Source organism: Cyanistes caeruleus, chromosome 1 (genome assembly GCF_971803275.1).
Source record: "Cyanistes caeruleus chromosome 1, bCyaCae1.hap1.1, whole genome shotgun sequence".
In the NCBI taxonomy this organism is placed as follows: Eukaryota; Metazoa; Chordata; class Aves; order Passeriformes; family Paridae; genus Cyanistes; species Cyanistes caeruleus.
Window position 1 is genome coordinate 28,710,027 of NC_141701.1, and position 15,252 is coordinate 28,725,278.

General features: G+C 39.2%; 1 protein-coding gene and 1 long non-coding RNA gene across 13 annotated transcripts in view; one reads left to right on the forward strand and one right to left on the reverse strand.

The window, feature by feature from the left end:
- Positions 1-272: 272 nt before the first annotated feature.
- Positions 273-2,612, reverse strand: LOC111924603 (uncharacterized). The gene is made up of 2 exons (XR_002861740.2): positions 1,006-2,612; positions 273-920 (listed from the first exon to the last, which is right to left on the reverse strand). It is a non-coding gene; the product is annotated as an uncharacterized LOC111924603 (long non-coding RNA).
- Positions 2,613-2,831: 219 nt separating this feature from the next.
- SNX16 (sorting nexin 16) overlaps positions 2,832-15,252 on the forward strand; it is a 28,576-nt gene continuing 16,155 nt past the window's right edge. For 2 of the 12 annotated variants that reach the window (XM_086883876.1, XM_086883944.1), the window contains exons 1-3: positions 2,832-2,908; positions 7,509-7,974; positions 12,032-12,118. In XM_086883876.1, coding sequence (XP_086740002.1) covers positions 7,603-7,974; positions 12,032-12,118 — 459 coding nt within the window. In that variant the 5' untranslated portion in view covers positions 2,832-2,908; positions 7,509-7,602. Of the gene's footprint in view, positions 3,219-3,243; positions 3,484-4,180; positions 4,399-6,445; positions 6,637-7,508; positions 7,975-12,031; positions 12,119-15,252 lie in introns of those variants that run through there. The other 10 variants (XM_086883930.1, XM_086883909.1, XM_086883893.1 and 7 more) reach the window with 10 other exon arrangements.

The following is a 15,252-nucleotide window of genomic DNA, read 5'->3' on the forward strand; positions in this document are numbered from 1 at the left end:
AGAAAATTGGCTGTTTTGTCATAAAACAAATGTCCTCCAAGTCATAGATTTCATAGTCTCCTGAGAGAGAAAGGTCCAAATCCCATTGGAATATAACAGGATCAAATGCATGCATTCTAAACTACAATGGAATTTAAGTGCCTACATCCAATTGAAATGCAATTAGATTTGAGTACCTAGATCTCATAAACTGATTGAATGTCTACCCTCTGTGTTTCACAGGATCATGGGGGTAGGTGGGACTTTGAAATCATATCACACTATGACTCAACTAAAACAAAAGAAGCTACATTTAATTCAATAGGATTATTCCAGTATTCTCATCTATAGGATTATTTTCTTCTGTTTTATTCTTTTACAACAGAAGGTGGCATTACTGAACTACTAGTGTTACACAATTAGCAGTTCCTGCATTTCCCCTCCCAGCAGAGAAAGTGCTGGGAAGTTCACAGAGGTTGCATAAGGTTCTCTTACATTAATAGGCTTTCCTGATTCTGCAACCCCCTAGTCCCTAAACAAGGGTAAATTAAGCTAGTGAGCCAGCCAGCATTAGCAAAACTCATGGTTTTGGCACACAGGATCACAGTGGCTGCACAGATTTTGACCATACCTATAATATAGATACACCAGTCCTCTGGAAAACTAAATAACTAGCAAACGGAGGCAGAACACATCTGGTACCAATATATATATATATTTTAAAAAAAGCCAGCAAATACTTTCCACTGCTTTACACATTCAGCGACTAGTTTTGTCGTCCTTCCGCCCTCAATAAAGGCAAATTGCAGGATATTGCCACAGGGTGGCTCATCTCGCCTGCGATGTGAGTCACAGTCGTTTCTGCTTAGAGCGGCTTTGCTTCGGCTGCTCGCGTTTCTCCAAGCCGGATTGCCACGGACGGAGCACACAGGGAAGAACTGCTACAAAGAGAAAAGCAGGAAGATCACACACCCAATTTTAATTCACCATAACCCTGCATAGCTTCTCTCCCGTCAGTGAACTAACAGTCATTCCTGATGATTTTGCGGGCGGATGGAACCTTGAGACATGAAGGCAATGAGCCCACATTCCTCAGCAGCCAAAAAAATCCCACTGGCTTCCTTGGAATGTCCAAACGACCGAAGAAATTCAGCTTCGCGCCTTGTTCCTATACCTGCTCAAGGTGACAAAATAGAATCTGTTCTCTTCAAAGGGCATGGAAGAGGACTCCTGTTCGACCGACAGTGCCATTATAAAAACTGACCTCACTATCACCTGGGGGCTGGTAAAAATTTAATAAATAAATAAATAAATAAAGTCACAAACTGTTAAAAAGCAGACCAGCAAGCTGAAAAATGTGCATTTCGAACTTTCAAATTATCTTAGATGTGAAAAAAAACCAACCCTTTTTTAAAAAGGAGCTTCATTCGTATAGGTAGGAAACTTTATAAGCAACTATTCATAGTTAAATAAATTGAAACATAGAATATGCAACTAAATTATTGTAATGATGAAATATGAAATATTATCAACTACTATAAAAAAGTGCTCTGAACAACTGGAAATTAGAATTCTCTTGCTTCTAACTTTTTTTTTTCTTCTTTTCTGATGCTCTGCATTAAGGAATATTTTCATCCGGAATAAGACAAAGTCTAAAGTTCATAATAATTATATACTCAGCATATCTGGTTTGGCAGTGCAACTTTCAAAATGCAATTTAATCCATTTCCTCAGATTTAATATAGCATTTTAAAATCTAGTGCATTATCTCTTCCCAGTACTACATATTTAAAATAGAATTGGATCAAAAAAAGTTCCCATTGCATGGCTTCTGAACTAGTCATTCACAAATGCTTTTTGAATGTACTAATTCAACTGATGATGAATACAAGCCACCCTGCAAAATCTGAGAGTACTTACTGAAAGACTAGCATCCAGAAAAAAACACTAAATTCAAAATTAATTCCAGATAGTGCAATGTGGTGCTGAAACTACTTAACAACAGGAAAAAAAAAAGAAAAAAAAAAAAAAATAGGCACAGAAAAAAAATTCTCTAATCACCTACGAATAGAATCCCAAAGAAAGAATTCCACTCCGGTGGTAACATTAGCCCCCAGGGCAGTATTTAGTGACATGGGCAATGCCACAGGCCTGTTCGCAGCCACAGGCCGGATCACCTCACAGTTTTGCTACGCTATTTGCGTCCCCCGCAAAAAGTGCCGAGCTTATATGGTAAGCAGAGGAGCAGTGCAGCACAAACAAGAGGTACAGTATTTTCCAGAGCCGTGAACACAGAAGAGATTTCAGAGAGCGGGTATTGCTTTTATAAATTATATATAAATAACATAAAATGCATAAAGTGTACTTTTTAACAACAATTGTGATATGCTCATCTTCTCCAGAGTAACACACTGCTACTTATGTACCCTAAGTCACTATGAGATGGCGAGATACTGATTTATTCCCACCCCCATGACCCAGGAATTCCCAGATCACTTTGATCCAGGTGCTCCCGCTGCGCAGACACCTCGCAGTACAGCGGGGCTTTATGGCAGGGCTAGGTGAAACCACGTTAAGAGCCCGCGTCTGACAGAGGCCTGAGGCTTTCTTATGTCCGGGAACCCGGAAAGCGCAGACTAACCCCCCCTCCGGCGCCTTCATTCCAGCACGGCGGCGCAGCCACCCTCAGGGGCAGCCCCACCCCGCAGGACCCCACGGCGACACCATAGAACTACAAGTCCCAAAACACACCGCGCCCGACGCACCGGAAAGCGAGGCTGGGGCCGGCGGGCCGGGTACGCCGGTCTTTGTAGTCCCTGCGCGGCCCCGCCCCTCTCGCCGTTCCCGGCCGGCCCCGCCCCCTGCTCCGCCCCCCGTGCGGGGCGGGCCCGGCGGTGGCGCGGCGGAGCGGGGCGCGCGGCGGGAGCAGGTGAGCGGGGCCGCTGTGCGGGCGGGCACCGGCGGCGGGAGCGCCAGCGCCGGGAGTCAGGGGTCAGGCAGGAAGAGAGTGAGGCAGTGGGCAGCTCGTGCGGGCAGGACCGGGTCGGTGGAATCTCGCCCCTGCCCGTCCCGTTCCGGACGAGAACGGCCCCCGCCGCCTCCGCACAGCTGTCGCAGCTCCCGCGCACCTGTGGGGAGGCGGCCGCGGGCGGTGGCACCGCGGGGTCCGATCCCGCTCGGGCGGGACGGCGGGTACGGAACTCCCCGTTCCCCGGGGCGGGGCCTCGCCGCGCCTTCAGGTGTTCTCTCGGCCGGTTCCCACATCTGTGCGGAGGGAGCGGGAGGGTTCCCCGGGCCTCGCCGGTGTCACGGGCTCGGGGCCGCCCTTGGAGTTACGTAAAGCGGTGGCGGCGCTCCCTGAGCGCGGCCCCTCGGCGGCGGGGCCGGGCCGGGCTGGGCGCTGCCCCAGCGGTGCCGACCCGTCTGGTTTGGTTCTCGGTTTCAGAACCCTCGGGTCGCAGTCAGAAGTAGCGCGCTCCCTGACGTGCGGGTTTTGGGAGTAAGGTCCAGCATTTGCTTCTAGTTCTAGTTTCTAGTAACAGATTCTGGGGAAGGAATTAGTCCTGTGTGTGTGTGAGGTGTGATAAATAGACCACCCCTCCACCCCCGCATTTTGAGTTCATAAGCAAGTAAAAAATGTTGTTAGGTAACTTGGCTGAAGTCGGCACAAAATTATTATTTAAAAAATCACTAAAGCCAAGTCTGGGAGTTGTTTCTTTATATATTCCACTTGTTCTTCGGCTGACATTTCTTAATAGCACTTAAACCCTAAACATCATCCATGTTGTCCAAACAGAGGCACAATATATGTAACCAGATCACAAATAGTATTGCATAGCTAAAAGTCTTCTAAATCCAATTACAACTGTTAAGTACGGATTGTTTTGTTTCTAATCTATTATCCTTGAATCGTGTGGCTTACATGTTTCTCACTGAATATGCAAGCCATTAGCTGAGAAAGGTTTGGAACTGCCATAGCTGCAAGCTGCAGGCAAGCCCTTTTTAAGTGGTTTTATTACAGCCTATTTGCCTCACCCGCAAAAAGGGAGGTGGCTGCTGTAAACACCAGGATAAGTTGGTGTCATGCTGCTCTTGTAGCATGTGACAGCCGGGTTCCCGGGACTGTCCTATCCTGTTTCAGATCTTGCAGTTCAGCGCTTCTAGCAATTCTCTTCCTTCTCTTTTCGTTCTTAACTCACAGCTGGGAATTAAACTAAACAAAATACAGGTTCCGAACAGGAAGCAAACTCTTGCAGAAAGTCAAGTAAATCGCTAGACAAGAAAGCGCAGTCTCTGGGGTATCTCATAGGTGTCATGAGCGGTTTGCTCTTAAAGTTGGTGTGCTGCAATAATTCTGCTGGTTCTGTGCAGCTGGGGTAGGAGCAAACTGAGCACAGAGACCCTCCTTGATTTGCCGAGGTAAGTAGGGAGTTACGTGGTTTGTCTAAAAGGATTTTTTTTTTTAACGAAATTGTTCTCAGTTCCTTTTATTGCATGAATTAGCAGTAAACTATATTCATAGATAAGGCTGGATTCCTGGGGTTGTGACCTTCGTTGGGGCATTGTATTTTTTGCGAATATTCAGTAGCTTTCATGAAGTGCAGTTTGATGTGATTTTGAACCCTGTTGTAACTCATAGCATGTAAATATTTTATGTACTAGGAAATTATGATACTTCTACAGCTGAAGATGGATTTACATATGTATTTAGGAATATATTTGTGTTTGAGAGTCTGGTAATGTAATATTTTGTATATTTATTTCAACTTTTTTTACAACAAAAATATTCAAGTTAAGTGAAGCCGTGTATCATTTGCTCACTTGGCCTGAAATTTCTGTTACCCAGAGAATACTTTTCCTGCTACTCCTCAAAGTTGGAGGAATCTCTGTGTGACACAGGTAGTATCAGTCCTTCTTATTTGTCTGTGGGCATGTTCACTGTGCCAGATTGAGTCAAGAATGTCCTTCAGAAGAAAACAGTGTCATCATCACCTTTAATCCTCACTGACTCACAATTTGGGGTGGCCTTGGAGAGTACAAAAGAAACTGAACCAGAAAATGTACCCTGGGAGCAGGCTTAGTGTAGTCCAGCTGCTAATAAGTATCCAGGCAGTGGCACTGAATTAGAGCTGGTCTGAAATGAAAGCTGCTGAAGCATGTACAGTGCAAGTGTTGGCCTCTCAACACCAAGGGCTTTATCCTCAGGGTGGTCTGTGTTGAGCTCTTTTGCTTGCCCAGTAGGTGCAGCTGCTCAGAAATTCATGCGCAGTTAAGAGTAGTATGTCGTAAGTAAACAGGCTCAAGATAGTAAGTTCTTGACTGGCATTTGACTTTAAAGTTAGAAGTTTTTCTAGGAAGGACTGTTCACAAGTATTGTAACTGGTGCAAGTGTCATTGTGGGGTTTTAGGTTTGGTTTGGTTCTTTTCAGAAGGTGATGAAAAGCACAAGCCTTTTTTGCATCTTAAAATTCCACAAACTCCTAGGTTAGCTTAAATACATAGTCCCTGAGATGTGGGTTTATTTTCCACTCCAGATTCACAGTCATGCAACGGAGGATAAACACTTTTTACATATAGATTGTTTGATTTTTTGCACTCTGGACTCACTTAGGTTCTTCTCTTTACAGGAATTTAATCCTACACCTCCCAAGAACATAGCTTGGTTGGACATTGTTTAAGGGATGTTCTCAATTTCTTTTGCTGGCAACATGGAAGAGCCACTGAAGTGGCAAGGGAAAAAGGAGTTACCTTTTTTAATATTTCATTTAGATACCTATTTTTTCAGAGAATGTTGTTAGAGAAAATTGATCAGACAATGCTTCATGCCTTGCATTAAGGAAAAGTTTTTGCAGAGCTTATTGTTCGAGGTAGAAAATAGATTTTCTTACTGAGATGCAGGTGAAAAAAGGGATTTAGATCTGGTGTAGCTCCAGGAGAACATCTTGTCTCAGAGACAGGTATGACTTGCTTCTCTCACATTAAGTGAGGCTGAAGCAGGTCAGATGTCTGACACGTGGCTTCGCTCACACAACCAAGTACAGGACTGTGTTGCAACAGAAGCTGCTGGATACTTCAATCCCATCCCTGACCAGCTGAGTGAATCAGCAGGGGTTATGGTAGTGACATTTCAGCTCCCTCAGATGCTGCTGAGTGTCCAGCTTCATTCCACAGTGAAGCAGAGATGTTCCAAGAAATGACTGCCAGTTTGAAATTGTTCTCCTGGTCAAGTTAACTGAGCTTTCTGACAGAGAGTGTGTGAAAACTTCCTGACGTAGCTGAAAGGATGACTAAGTTTGTGTTTTCCTTCACTCAAGGAATTTGTTCAAGAGAATTTTTCAGTCTTGCTCGTGCTGGTTCATTTAAAATTTATTTCTTTAGTCCTGTGCTCTAGGATTAATTTTGAGCAAGAGAGGGAATGCATCACTTCACATTCGCAATTAGGAATCTCATTTGGTTTTGCTGCAGTAGATGATTGATTGTCTGATGTGAATCAGGTTGGCGGTTTCCCATTTCACAGCTTCCTGCAGCCTCCTGGTTGATTGGTTTATTCCTGGGTGAAATGGATCATGGCTCAAATCCTGTTAATCCAAAGAGGTGGCATTTAATTTGCATCTTGTAAGAGCTCTTCTTTGGGAGCTTTGTTAAAATGAGGAGAAGGTGCTTTTCGGCAGTTTGATACTGCTGTCTTAATTTTATTTTGCTTTTTTCCCAGAAATGTATGCACACAAAAGGCTTGTATATATTTCAAGACTCACTTGAAGTGGTTTTGTGGAAGAAAATATACTAAATTGTTTATTTATCTTTTTTTTCTGTGCACTTTCTTTTTCTATTTTAATCTTCTGGAATGGAAAACTACCTGGTATAATAACCCTGCTTTTGATGCGTATGCTTGTAAAACTTAATAGCTTCAATTCAGACTCCAGAAAATGAGCCCATTTAACATTGTGACAAATGTCTGCAGCATTATATACAACAGAGTTGTTTTGAAAAAATATTTTGCATTGAAAACAGATCCATTATACTTCAGTGAATGTGTAATATGCAAATATGTTTTCACCTAAGTTGTTTACTGTCATGTCTTTTGATTCATGTCATGTATATTGCTGCCTGTGTGTTTGGCTTGCATAGTCTACAGTGGATGTCTTACAGAACCAATTCTGAGAAAACCTTTTGATGAAACAGTCACTGAAACTCCTTCTTATATGCCAAAAAATTGCTGACTCTTTGGATAAGACCAAATAACACTTAAGTCTTAAAGGACAAAAGGATTTTTCTCTTTTGTAATCTTGCTTACCCATGCTATTTTAATTTTAATAGCTGTGGAAGACAGAACTCTTGTAAAGCTGTCTGTCAAATGGTTGAGATACAACCTAAAAGCACCATTTTATATGAAACAAAATTCTTTGTGAAAATGTTTTACCATCAATATTGCAATCTGTCATCTCAGAGCTAATACATATTTTTTTCCAAAGCTGTTAATGTTGCTTTGACTTAAAAATGACAGCAATATTTTCTGTCCTTAATTGCAGGTACTGTTCCTGAAAACAAAAGGAAACATGGTTTATACAACAAATGAAGCTTAAATTACTGGACCAAAAACTGAGGGCTTTTTTTTCATGAAGGATGGCAACACCATATGTTCCTGTTCCTATTCCTATTGGAAGTTCATCATCCAGCTTTACAAACAGAAACCAAAGAAGTTCTTCCTTTGGGAGCATCTCAACGAGTTCAAGCTCCTCAAAAGGACAGCTGGAGGACTCTACAGTTGATAGTTTTAAAAAGATGAGCGTGCCTGACCAGACTGGTTCCACATCATCTGCATGTAGCAGTCCACTTGTTAGGACTAAATTTACAGGTCTGGATACATCCATAGAATACTGTACTCAGCCTGTAGAAGAAATAGAGCAGAATGAAGATTCCAGGAGCTGGGAAGATCGACCATCCACACCTACCATTCTGGGCTATGAGGTGATGGAGGAAAGGGCAAAATTCACTGTAAGTTCTGGGCATAGTATAGTTGATCCTGTAATGACAAGACAACAATTGAATGTGCTTTGCATTGTCTTTCAGGAATTAATCCTGCAGTTCAGGGATGTTACCAATTTAGCTTCAAAGTACTTCCTGACAGGAAAATACCATTCCTGTTACACAGGTGGGAAAACTGGGACTAGAAAGCTGTCTTTCCTGTAATTGTGCATGTGGAATAGAAGGAATTCTGTTTCATGTACCAATTTCTACTGGAAAAGTCAAGAACTCCTTACACTTACAATTCCTTGTGAAGTTGAACTTGTGTAAGTTCTGTGTAGTTAAACTTCTAAAATAAAATGTAGTCTTTTGGTTGACATGAATGATAAGAAACTTTGATTTTAGCCCTTTGCAGTTATAATTAACTTACAACATTTCTGTTAAAGTGCAAACATGTAGGTTTCAACTTCTTGTCCAGCTCAGTTTCTAGTGAGGGAAAATCTGTTCTGCAAACAGTCTGGGAAGTTGCTTATGCCATATCTTCTGCCAGAAGAGCAGCCTAACTGGTTTGTATTGATTTTTCTCGAAGTGCACTGTTAGCTGGCCGTTCATTTTTTTTGCATGCCATAAATATATCTATGTACTTCGACTTTTTTTTTTTTGTGGGTGTGGTTGCAATAATTCTTTGAGATAATACAGCAGTGCTTGTGGGACTGATGGAAGCTGTTTGTTTCTGATTATTAATTATATTACTTAAGATGAACAACAGAAATATTAATCAGAAATAGGTAAGGAGAAGGAAATAGAAGACAAACATTTTTTCTCCTGTTTTCTTTTAGATTAGTGCAGAATCTTTATGACAGTTAAAATACTAATGAAATCAAGATCTTTTCATAAAAAGTTTAATAATGATGCCTTTTAATTATTTGGGAATGATACCGTCTTTTCCTGAGATTCTCAGTTTCTAACATCTTTGTGCATATTAGCATAAGAGAAGAGCGTAGTTGTTTGTAACAGGCAGATTAAAAAAAGTTTTAAATAATAACCTTCAAAACTAAAACAACAGTCGATATTGTTAAATGTACAAGGATTAGTCTGAAAACACCACAGAATCATTTAGGTTGGAAAAGACCTTTCAGATTGAGTCCAGCCTTTGATTGCCACCTTGACAACCAGATTATAGCACAAAGTGCCACATCCAGTCATTTTTTGAGCACGTCCAGGGACAGTGACCCCACCACCTCCCTGGTCAGCTCATTGCAGTGTTTAGCCACCCTTCCCATGAAGGAATTCTTCCTGATGTTCAGCCTCCCCTGGCACAGCTCAGGGCTATGTCCTTTTGTCCTGTCACTGGTTCCCTGGGAGAAGAGACTGACCCCCACCTGGCTACAGCTTCCTTTCAGGTGGTTTTAGGGAGCCATAAGGTCTCTCCTGAGCCTCGTTTTCTTCAGGATAAATATCCCTCAGCCACTCCTCACATGACTTACCCTTTAGACCTTTCACCAGTTTATTGCCCTTCTTCGGACATGCTTCCCTCTTTCGTTCTTGAAGGCATTGCCAAGACATACTCCAGTGTGCCTGTAAGGTGTTCTTCTCTATTAACAATGACAACTTTGTCTCCTTATTGTATGTGGAAGGCCAGGTCATGGTACAAGTGAAACATTCTTCCATTGTAAAATGCTTGGATACATTTTTGCTCTTTTTGATTTCACCTCTGTGGCCATGTTGGTTTCTGAAACCACACAATTAACTGTTTGTTTTCAGTTGGACGTCCTGCATGCATTTTGCTGTTCTGCATTAAAGCCAGCAAGTAATTAGTCCTAGGAATTTGAGTTGCTTTTGCAGTGCTAAATCAGTCAGATGGAAGACAGTGGAAATCAAAACCACTTGTAAAAGAGAGAAGACCCAATTGCTAAATTATTTTTTTTACTGTTGGTAGCATCTCATAATTTTCAAAAATAAGAATCTGATTAAGCTGAATGATGTCCAGATTTTGGGAGTTAGATGTTATTGCAGGTTAGACTACATGTTGCTGAAGCTTATGGGAGAGAAAACCTAGGCTGTAACCTCTCCTAGTAAATATTTAGTCGTAAGTGAATTTGCAGTCTTGGAATGTTCAATTAGCTCAATTAGCTGCTTTTTTTATTATTTTTTTTTTGTTTTAAGCCAAGTGGAAATGATAATGATATCCTGAATCAGCCAGAGAATGTTACCCCATATGGGTGTATTTTCATCAATGATGATTTTTTTTATTTATAGAATGAAGCAATTAATGACTGAGTGGAATAAAATGACTTTGTTGAATTAATTTGTGATTTTTGCTCAAGATCTTGTATGAAGCAACTGAGAGGTGTTTTTGTAATATTTTAGATCTTATTCATTAATTACAAACTTGAAAGAAAAGTCAAAAAACACTCAATCATCTTATGTTTTGTTTTCCTGCCAATGTTAAAAAAAAATTGTTTCAGGTTGCCCATGATTTTGAGGCTGGTAATCAGAAGTTGATTGCACTCCCTATTACAGTTAAGTTCACTGTAATTGGTTAACTTTCTTTTTTAAGTTATCTAATATTCACTTGGAAATTATTCCCTTTTTTCTTGTATACATCTTTAAAAAATGCTTTTGCAGAACTCAGAACAGCATACAGGAATAGAATACTGATTAGCAAATAAATTCACACACATATTCCAAAGTTTCTTGTTCTGTGTTTTGATGTGTACTAACAAAGAGTCTTCACAATTTTTAAGGCAGAAAAATTATATTTTAGTGCTGCTTTTTAAGCATGTCCTGCAGCTTGAATTTTATAAGGTAATAGCTTTTTCCTCTATCGCAATCCATGACTTCCACAGGTGATGCCTTCAAAGTGAATTTGTGTTTAAAACATAGATAAGAGAAGTAATTGCTAAAAAATTGCTTTTGATTCACACCATAGTTATCTGTAGTTTCTGTAACTATCTGGAACTTAATATGTTATGGAATACAAAATTGGTAAAAACAGTCTCAGACCTGTACAGAACTTAGCTAGCACTGAAGTTATCACATGTTGAGACTGCAGTAGGAAAAATACTCTTTTATCAGCTAGGACAACCTGCCATGACAGCATGAAGTACAGAAAAAGATTTTACTATATTACAGATTAGAAAATGGTTTAAATAGAATTTGGTTAAATGAGGAAGTTTTTATCTTTATGATTCTAAAAATACCTTTTTCTTTCTTGTATTATATTTTTAACATACAGACTGGGAAAAAGTAACCCAGTACAATTGCAGAACCTGTCTTTGTTTACATTGAGAGAGCAAGGTTATGACATTAGACACTGTTTAATGTTTTCTATTGAAGTTGTCTTGTTAGATTCATTGTGTTGGAATATTAATCCTCCTAAAAAGTAATTGTAGTATCATCATCGTTATCATCATTGTTTTGTTTCTTTATCCATTTGCTTTTAAATAGGGTGTGGTACTTCTTTGCTGTTGTCTCGCTAAATCTCATTCGAGGTATCCATTACTTCCATTATACAGTGCTGGTGTAATCATTCTGATGCAGTTTTCTAGTGAAATCATATTTCGCTTGGAAAGACAAAACCTAATGTTCAAGGCAAATGCAAAGGAAGATGTAATTTTATTCTGCATCATTTCTCCTTGTGAAGTGAGTCAGATGAGACATTTTGAAACAATATCACACTCAGTAATAACTGATTGTTAACAGTCATCTTAAATGCAGAGAGGCCTCCAGTGACAATGAGTAAAACTACAATTTAGCAAAGGTTAAAGGGGATCACTGAAAAACACTTCCCTCACTTTTCTGATAGCCAAGCCTTTTGTTCTGCTGGGCAGTACATTCTTTCTTACAGACAAATAGCTATATGTATTTAGGAATTATAGGAACACCTTCCTTGAATTCTGAAATTAAATTAAACTCTTTGTACTGGTAATTGTTATCTGCATTTCTTCTACTCTAATTAAGATATTTATTTTTTTTTAAATCCATGAGTTTTGTTTCATTAGGAAGTAGAGGATCATTTCAGCCTTCCAGACAGTGCAGTGTGAAGTTTTGCACATTTTTCTGATATTTCTGTCTTTTCACACAGGTATACAAAATACTGGTGAAAAGAAGTCCAGAGGAAAGTTGGGTGGTTTTCAGACGGTACACAGATTTCTCCAGGCTTAATGACAAGGTGGGAATTGTAAACTGGTAAATTCTCAGCCATCTTACCTCACCTCTTTCATGTCTTATATTTTTGTCACATCTTCTATTTTTTTCAGATTTTAATGCATATAAATCACATACTGATTAATGTAGTATCCAGTATTAATGACTGGAAAAATGATTCCTCATTTTTTCAAGGATACATGAAACAGCTACCACTGATGTAAAGAAGATGTAACAACTTTATCTGAAGCTGTTGGTGTGCTTCAAGCTTTATATTTATTCCTAGTTTCTATGATAAAGGAATTAACTCTTGAATATTGATCCCCTGCATGGAAATAGAACTAGGGGCTTGTATTCTCTTGCAGGAATGATCCAGTAGTTATGTAGGTTTTTTCTGTGTAACAAACTCTACTTTTGTTCATCATAAAACTGAAGATTCATGAACATAAATATGTTCTTTGTATGTAGGTCAGTCTTTAATCGTTTTCAGTATAGTGAAAGTTAGTAGTGAAATACTCTATTAGACTTTTGAAGATGGAGGAAACACCAGATGAATAGGGATTCTGGGTCAACAACTTAATATTTTTAGAATACTTGAGAGGAAAAAAATGCTTATCTGGAAAGCACAGGTTTTTATGTTTGGTAAATAGTGTTTGGCTATCAAAAGTAGAGAAACAGTTTCACTTTTCTTTTTCCACTGTTCACTCCTAAGAATAATCTTTCATTGATAGTTCAACAGAGTTTCTGCTAGTATGTTCTTTCATATTTCAACATGGACCTTACCAACACATCCTTTCTTTATCCATAGAAATGGATTTTTTTGTATAGATCATCACTTTGGAATTATGTTCCTAATCAACTAAGAGCTCAATTCAGCTGCAGTTTTAAAAACGGACTTAAAAATTTCTCAGGGTTCTTGGTTTGACCTATTTGAATATTTTCTAGGCTATCTTTGGAACACCATTTTAAAACTAAATTGCTAAATGTCAATTAGTTTAGAGATTTCATTCTAAAGAAATTCCTGTCTTAAATACAGATTATCTTAAATTAGGGAATGTCTTGATATTGGCAAAAGCCTGACTTCTTTTGAGATGATGATCTTGGTATTTCAACTCAGGTTTTGGAAGTCAGGTCAATACAGCACTTTACATTTTGATTCAGCTATGTCAGGTATAAATCAAGAATTGTCTTACCTCCATTGGCTTTTAGTGTGGTTGTTAGTAGTTTGAAAAATTAAGAAGCCAAAATATCTATTAGAATAAATATTTCAATTTTACACGTGAAGCCCTTAATCTTTGCCATTAAATGTTTGGCATAAATATTTGGCTTTTACCATTCTTTCGAGGTATAAGTATTTCTGCTTGAAGAAAAATCTCTATTTTTTAAAATTTGTGTCACAGTATGAAGATTTTTCATCTTTCAGTATATATCTAAACCGTTTACTTTTTGGTCTGTAAGACATTATATTTTTTATAATACAGAATTGTCAGCTCTAGGAGCTTAAACATACTACCATCCAGGAAATACTAGAGAATTACAAAATAATGACATAGTAATAGTTTGAAAACATGTAATGAAGTGTCCAGTCTTAAGAACCAAGAAGTTTACCATTTTTCCCCAAGACTGTGACTCATGTGACATGTGTAATATGTCACATGGTGATGTAAGAAGGAGTAGGAAAGGTGCTGGACCCAATCAAGCAATCATGGCCAGAATAAGTTGTCTGACCCAGAGGTTTTCCTGCTGTGTCAGAAAAATGCTCAAGAAAGAATGCCCAGGACTGTGCTGGTGAGAATTAGTCCACTGGCAGCAGCTGGCTCTTACAGTCTTCATCCACAATTCTCTCCTTAGAATTAAATCACATGATCCATGTGACCAGACAAGTAAAAGTACCATTAAGCAGACATCTGTGTGGTTGAAAAGCTTTCCCAGTGATAGTTATCTGCAATCTTCTGTACAATTAACAGGAACTCATGTTATATTCTATGGGTTCTGTTCTATTCAGATACATTCTTTTATATATATATATATATATATCTGTGTGTGTGTGTTATTAATCATAACTTGGTAAGAGATGAAGGAATTTTGGAGAACGAAAGATAAAGATATAAAGACGAGTCTAATATCAAGATGAAATTCAGTAAGAGGAAAACATACTTAATATTTAAATTCAGAAATGAAGAGCAAGGTTTTGATAATAAGCCATTCTGTAAATAAGGAACTAGTATTTATCATGGGCTATTCGAATAAACAATATTTGTGATGTTTAAAAAGCACCTCGTGCTGTGAAGCAGTACTTACATAAGCAAAGGTTATCCATTAATATGGTTCTTCCTTTTAAGTGTGTAGAGAAATTCTCTTTGAAATGCAGTATCTGTTCTAACTTTTCTAAAACTTAATCTGGTGAAAGAGCTGTGCATTAGAATTTCCTGTCACTTCAACATTCATATTAATATAATCAATGTATGCAGAACATCTGTGATAGAAATCAGCTAGATCCTGTATTCAGAAAAAAAGGTGAAATCATTCTTGTGGCAACTGAGATACCAGATTTTATGAAGCATATTTGCTTTTTCATGATGGTTTTAAATCCTCTCCCAGATTTTTCTTCGTCAAGCATAACTTTGAAAAATGTTTTTTTATCAAAGTGGTAAAGTTTTTTATTATCATGCATATTAGAAAAATAATTGGCGCTCTTGGAGAGGTTCATTGTTGTATAATCACAGAACCACTAGGTTGGAAGAGACCTCCAAGATCAAGTCCAATGCATGCCCTAATTAGCGCCTCAACTAAACCATGGCACCAGGTGCCACATCCTATCTTTTTTGAAGCACATCCAGGGATGGTGACTCCACCACCTCCCTAAGCAGAGAATTTCAGTGCTTTATCACTCTTTTTGTAAAAAACTTTTCCCTAATATCCAACCTATATTTCCCTTGGCACAGTTTAAGACTGTGTCCTCTTGCTCTGTCAGCTACTGTCTGGAGAAAGAGACCAACCCCCACCTGACCACAGTGACCTCTCAGGAAGTTGTAGAGAGTGATAAGGTCACCTCTGGGTCTCCTTTTCTCCAGGCTGAACAACCCCAGCTCCCTGAATTGTTCCTCACAGGGCTTGTGTTCCAAGCCCCTCACCAGCCTTGTTGCCTCCTCTGGACTT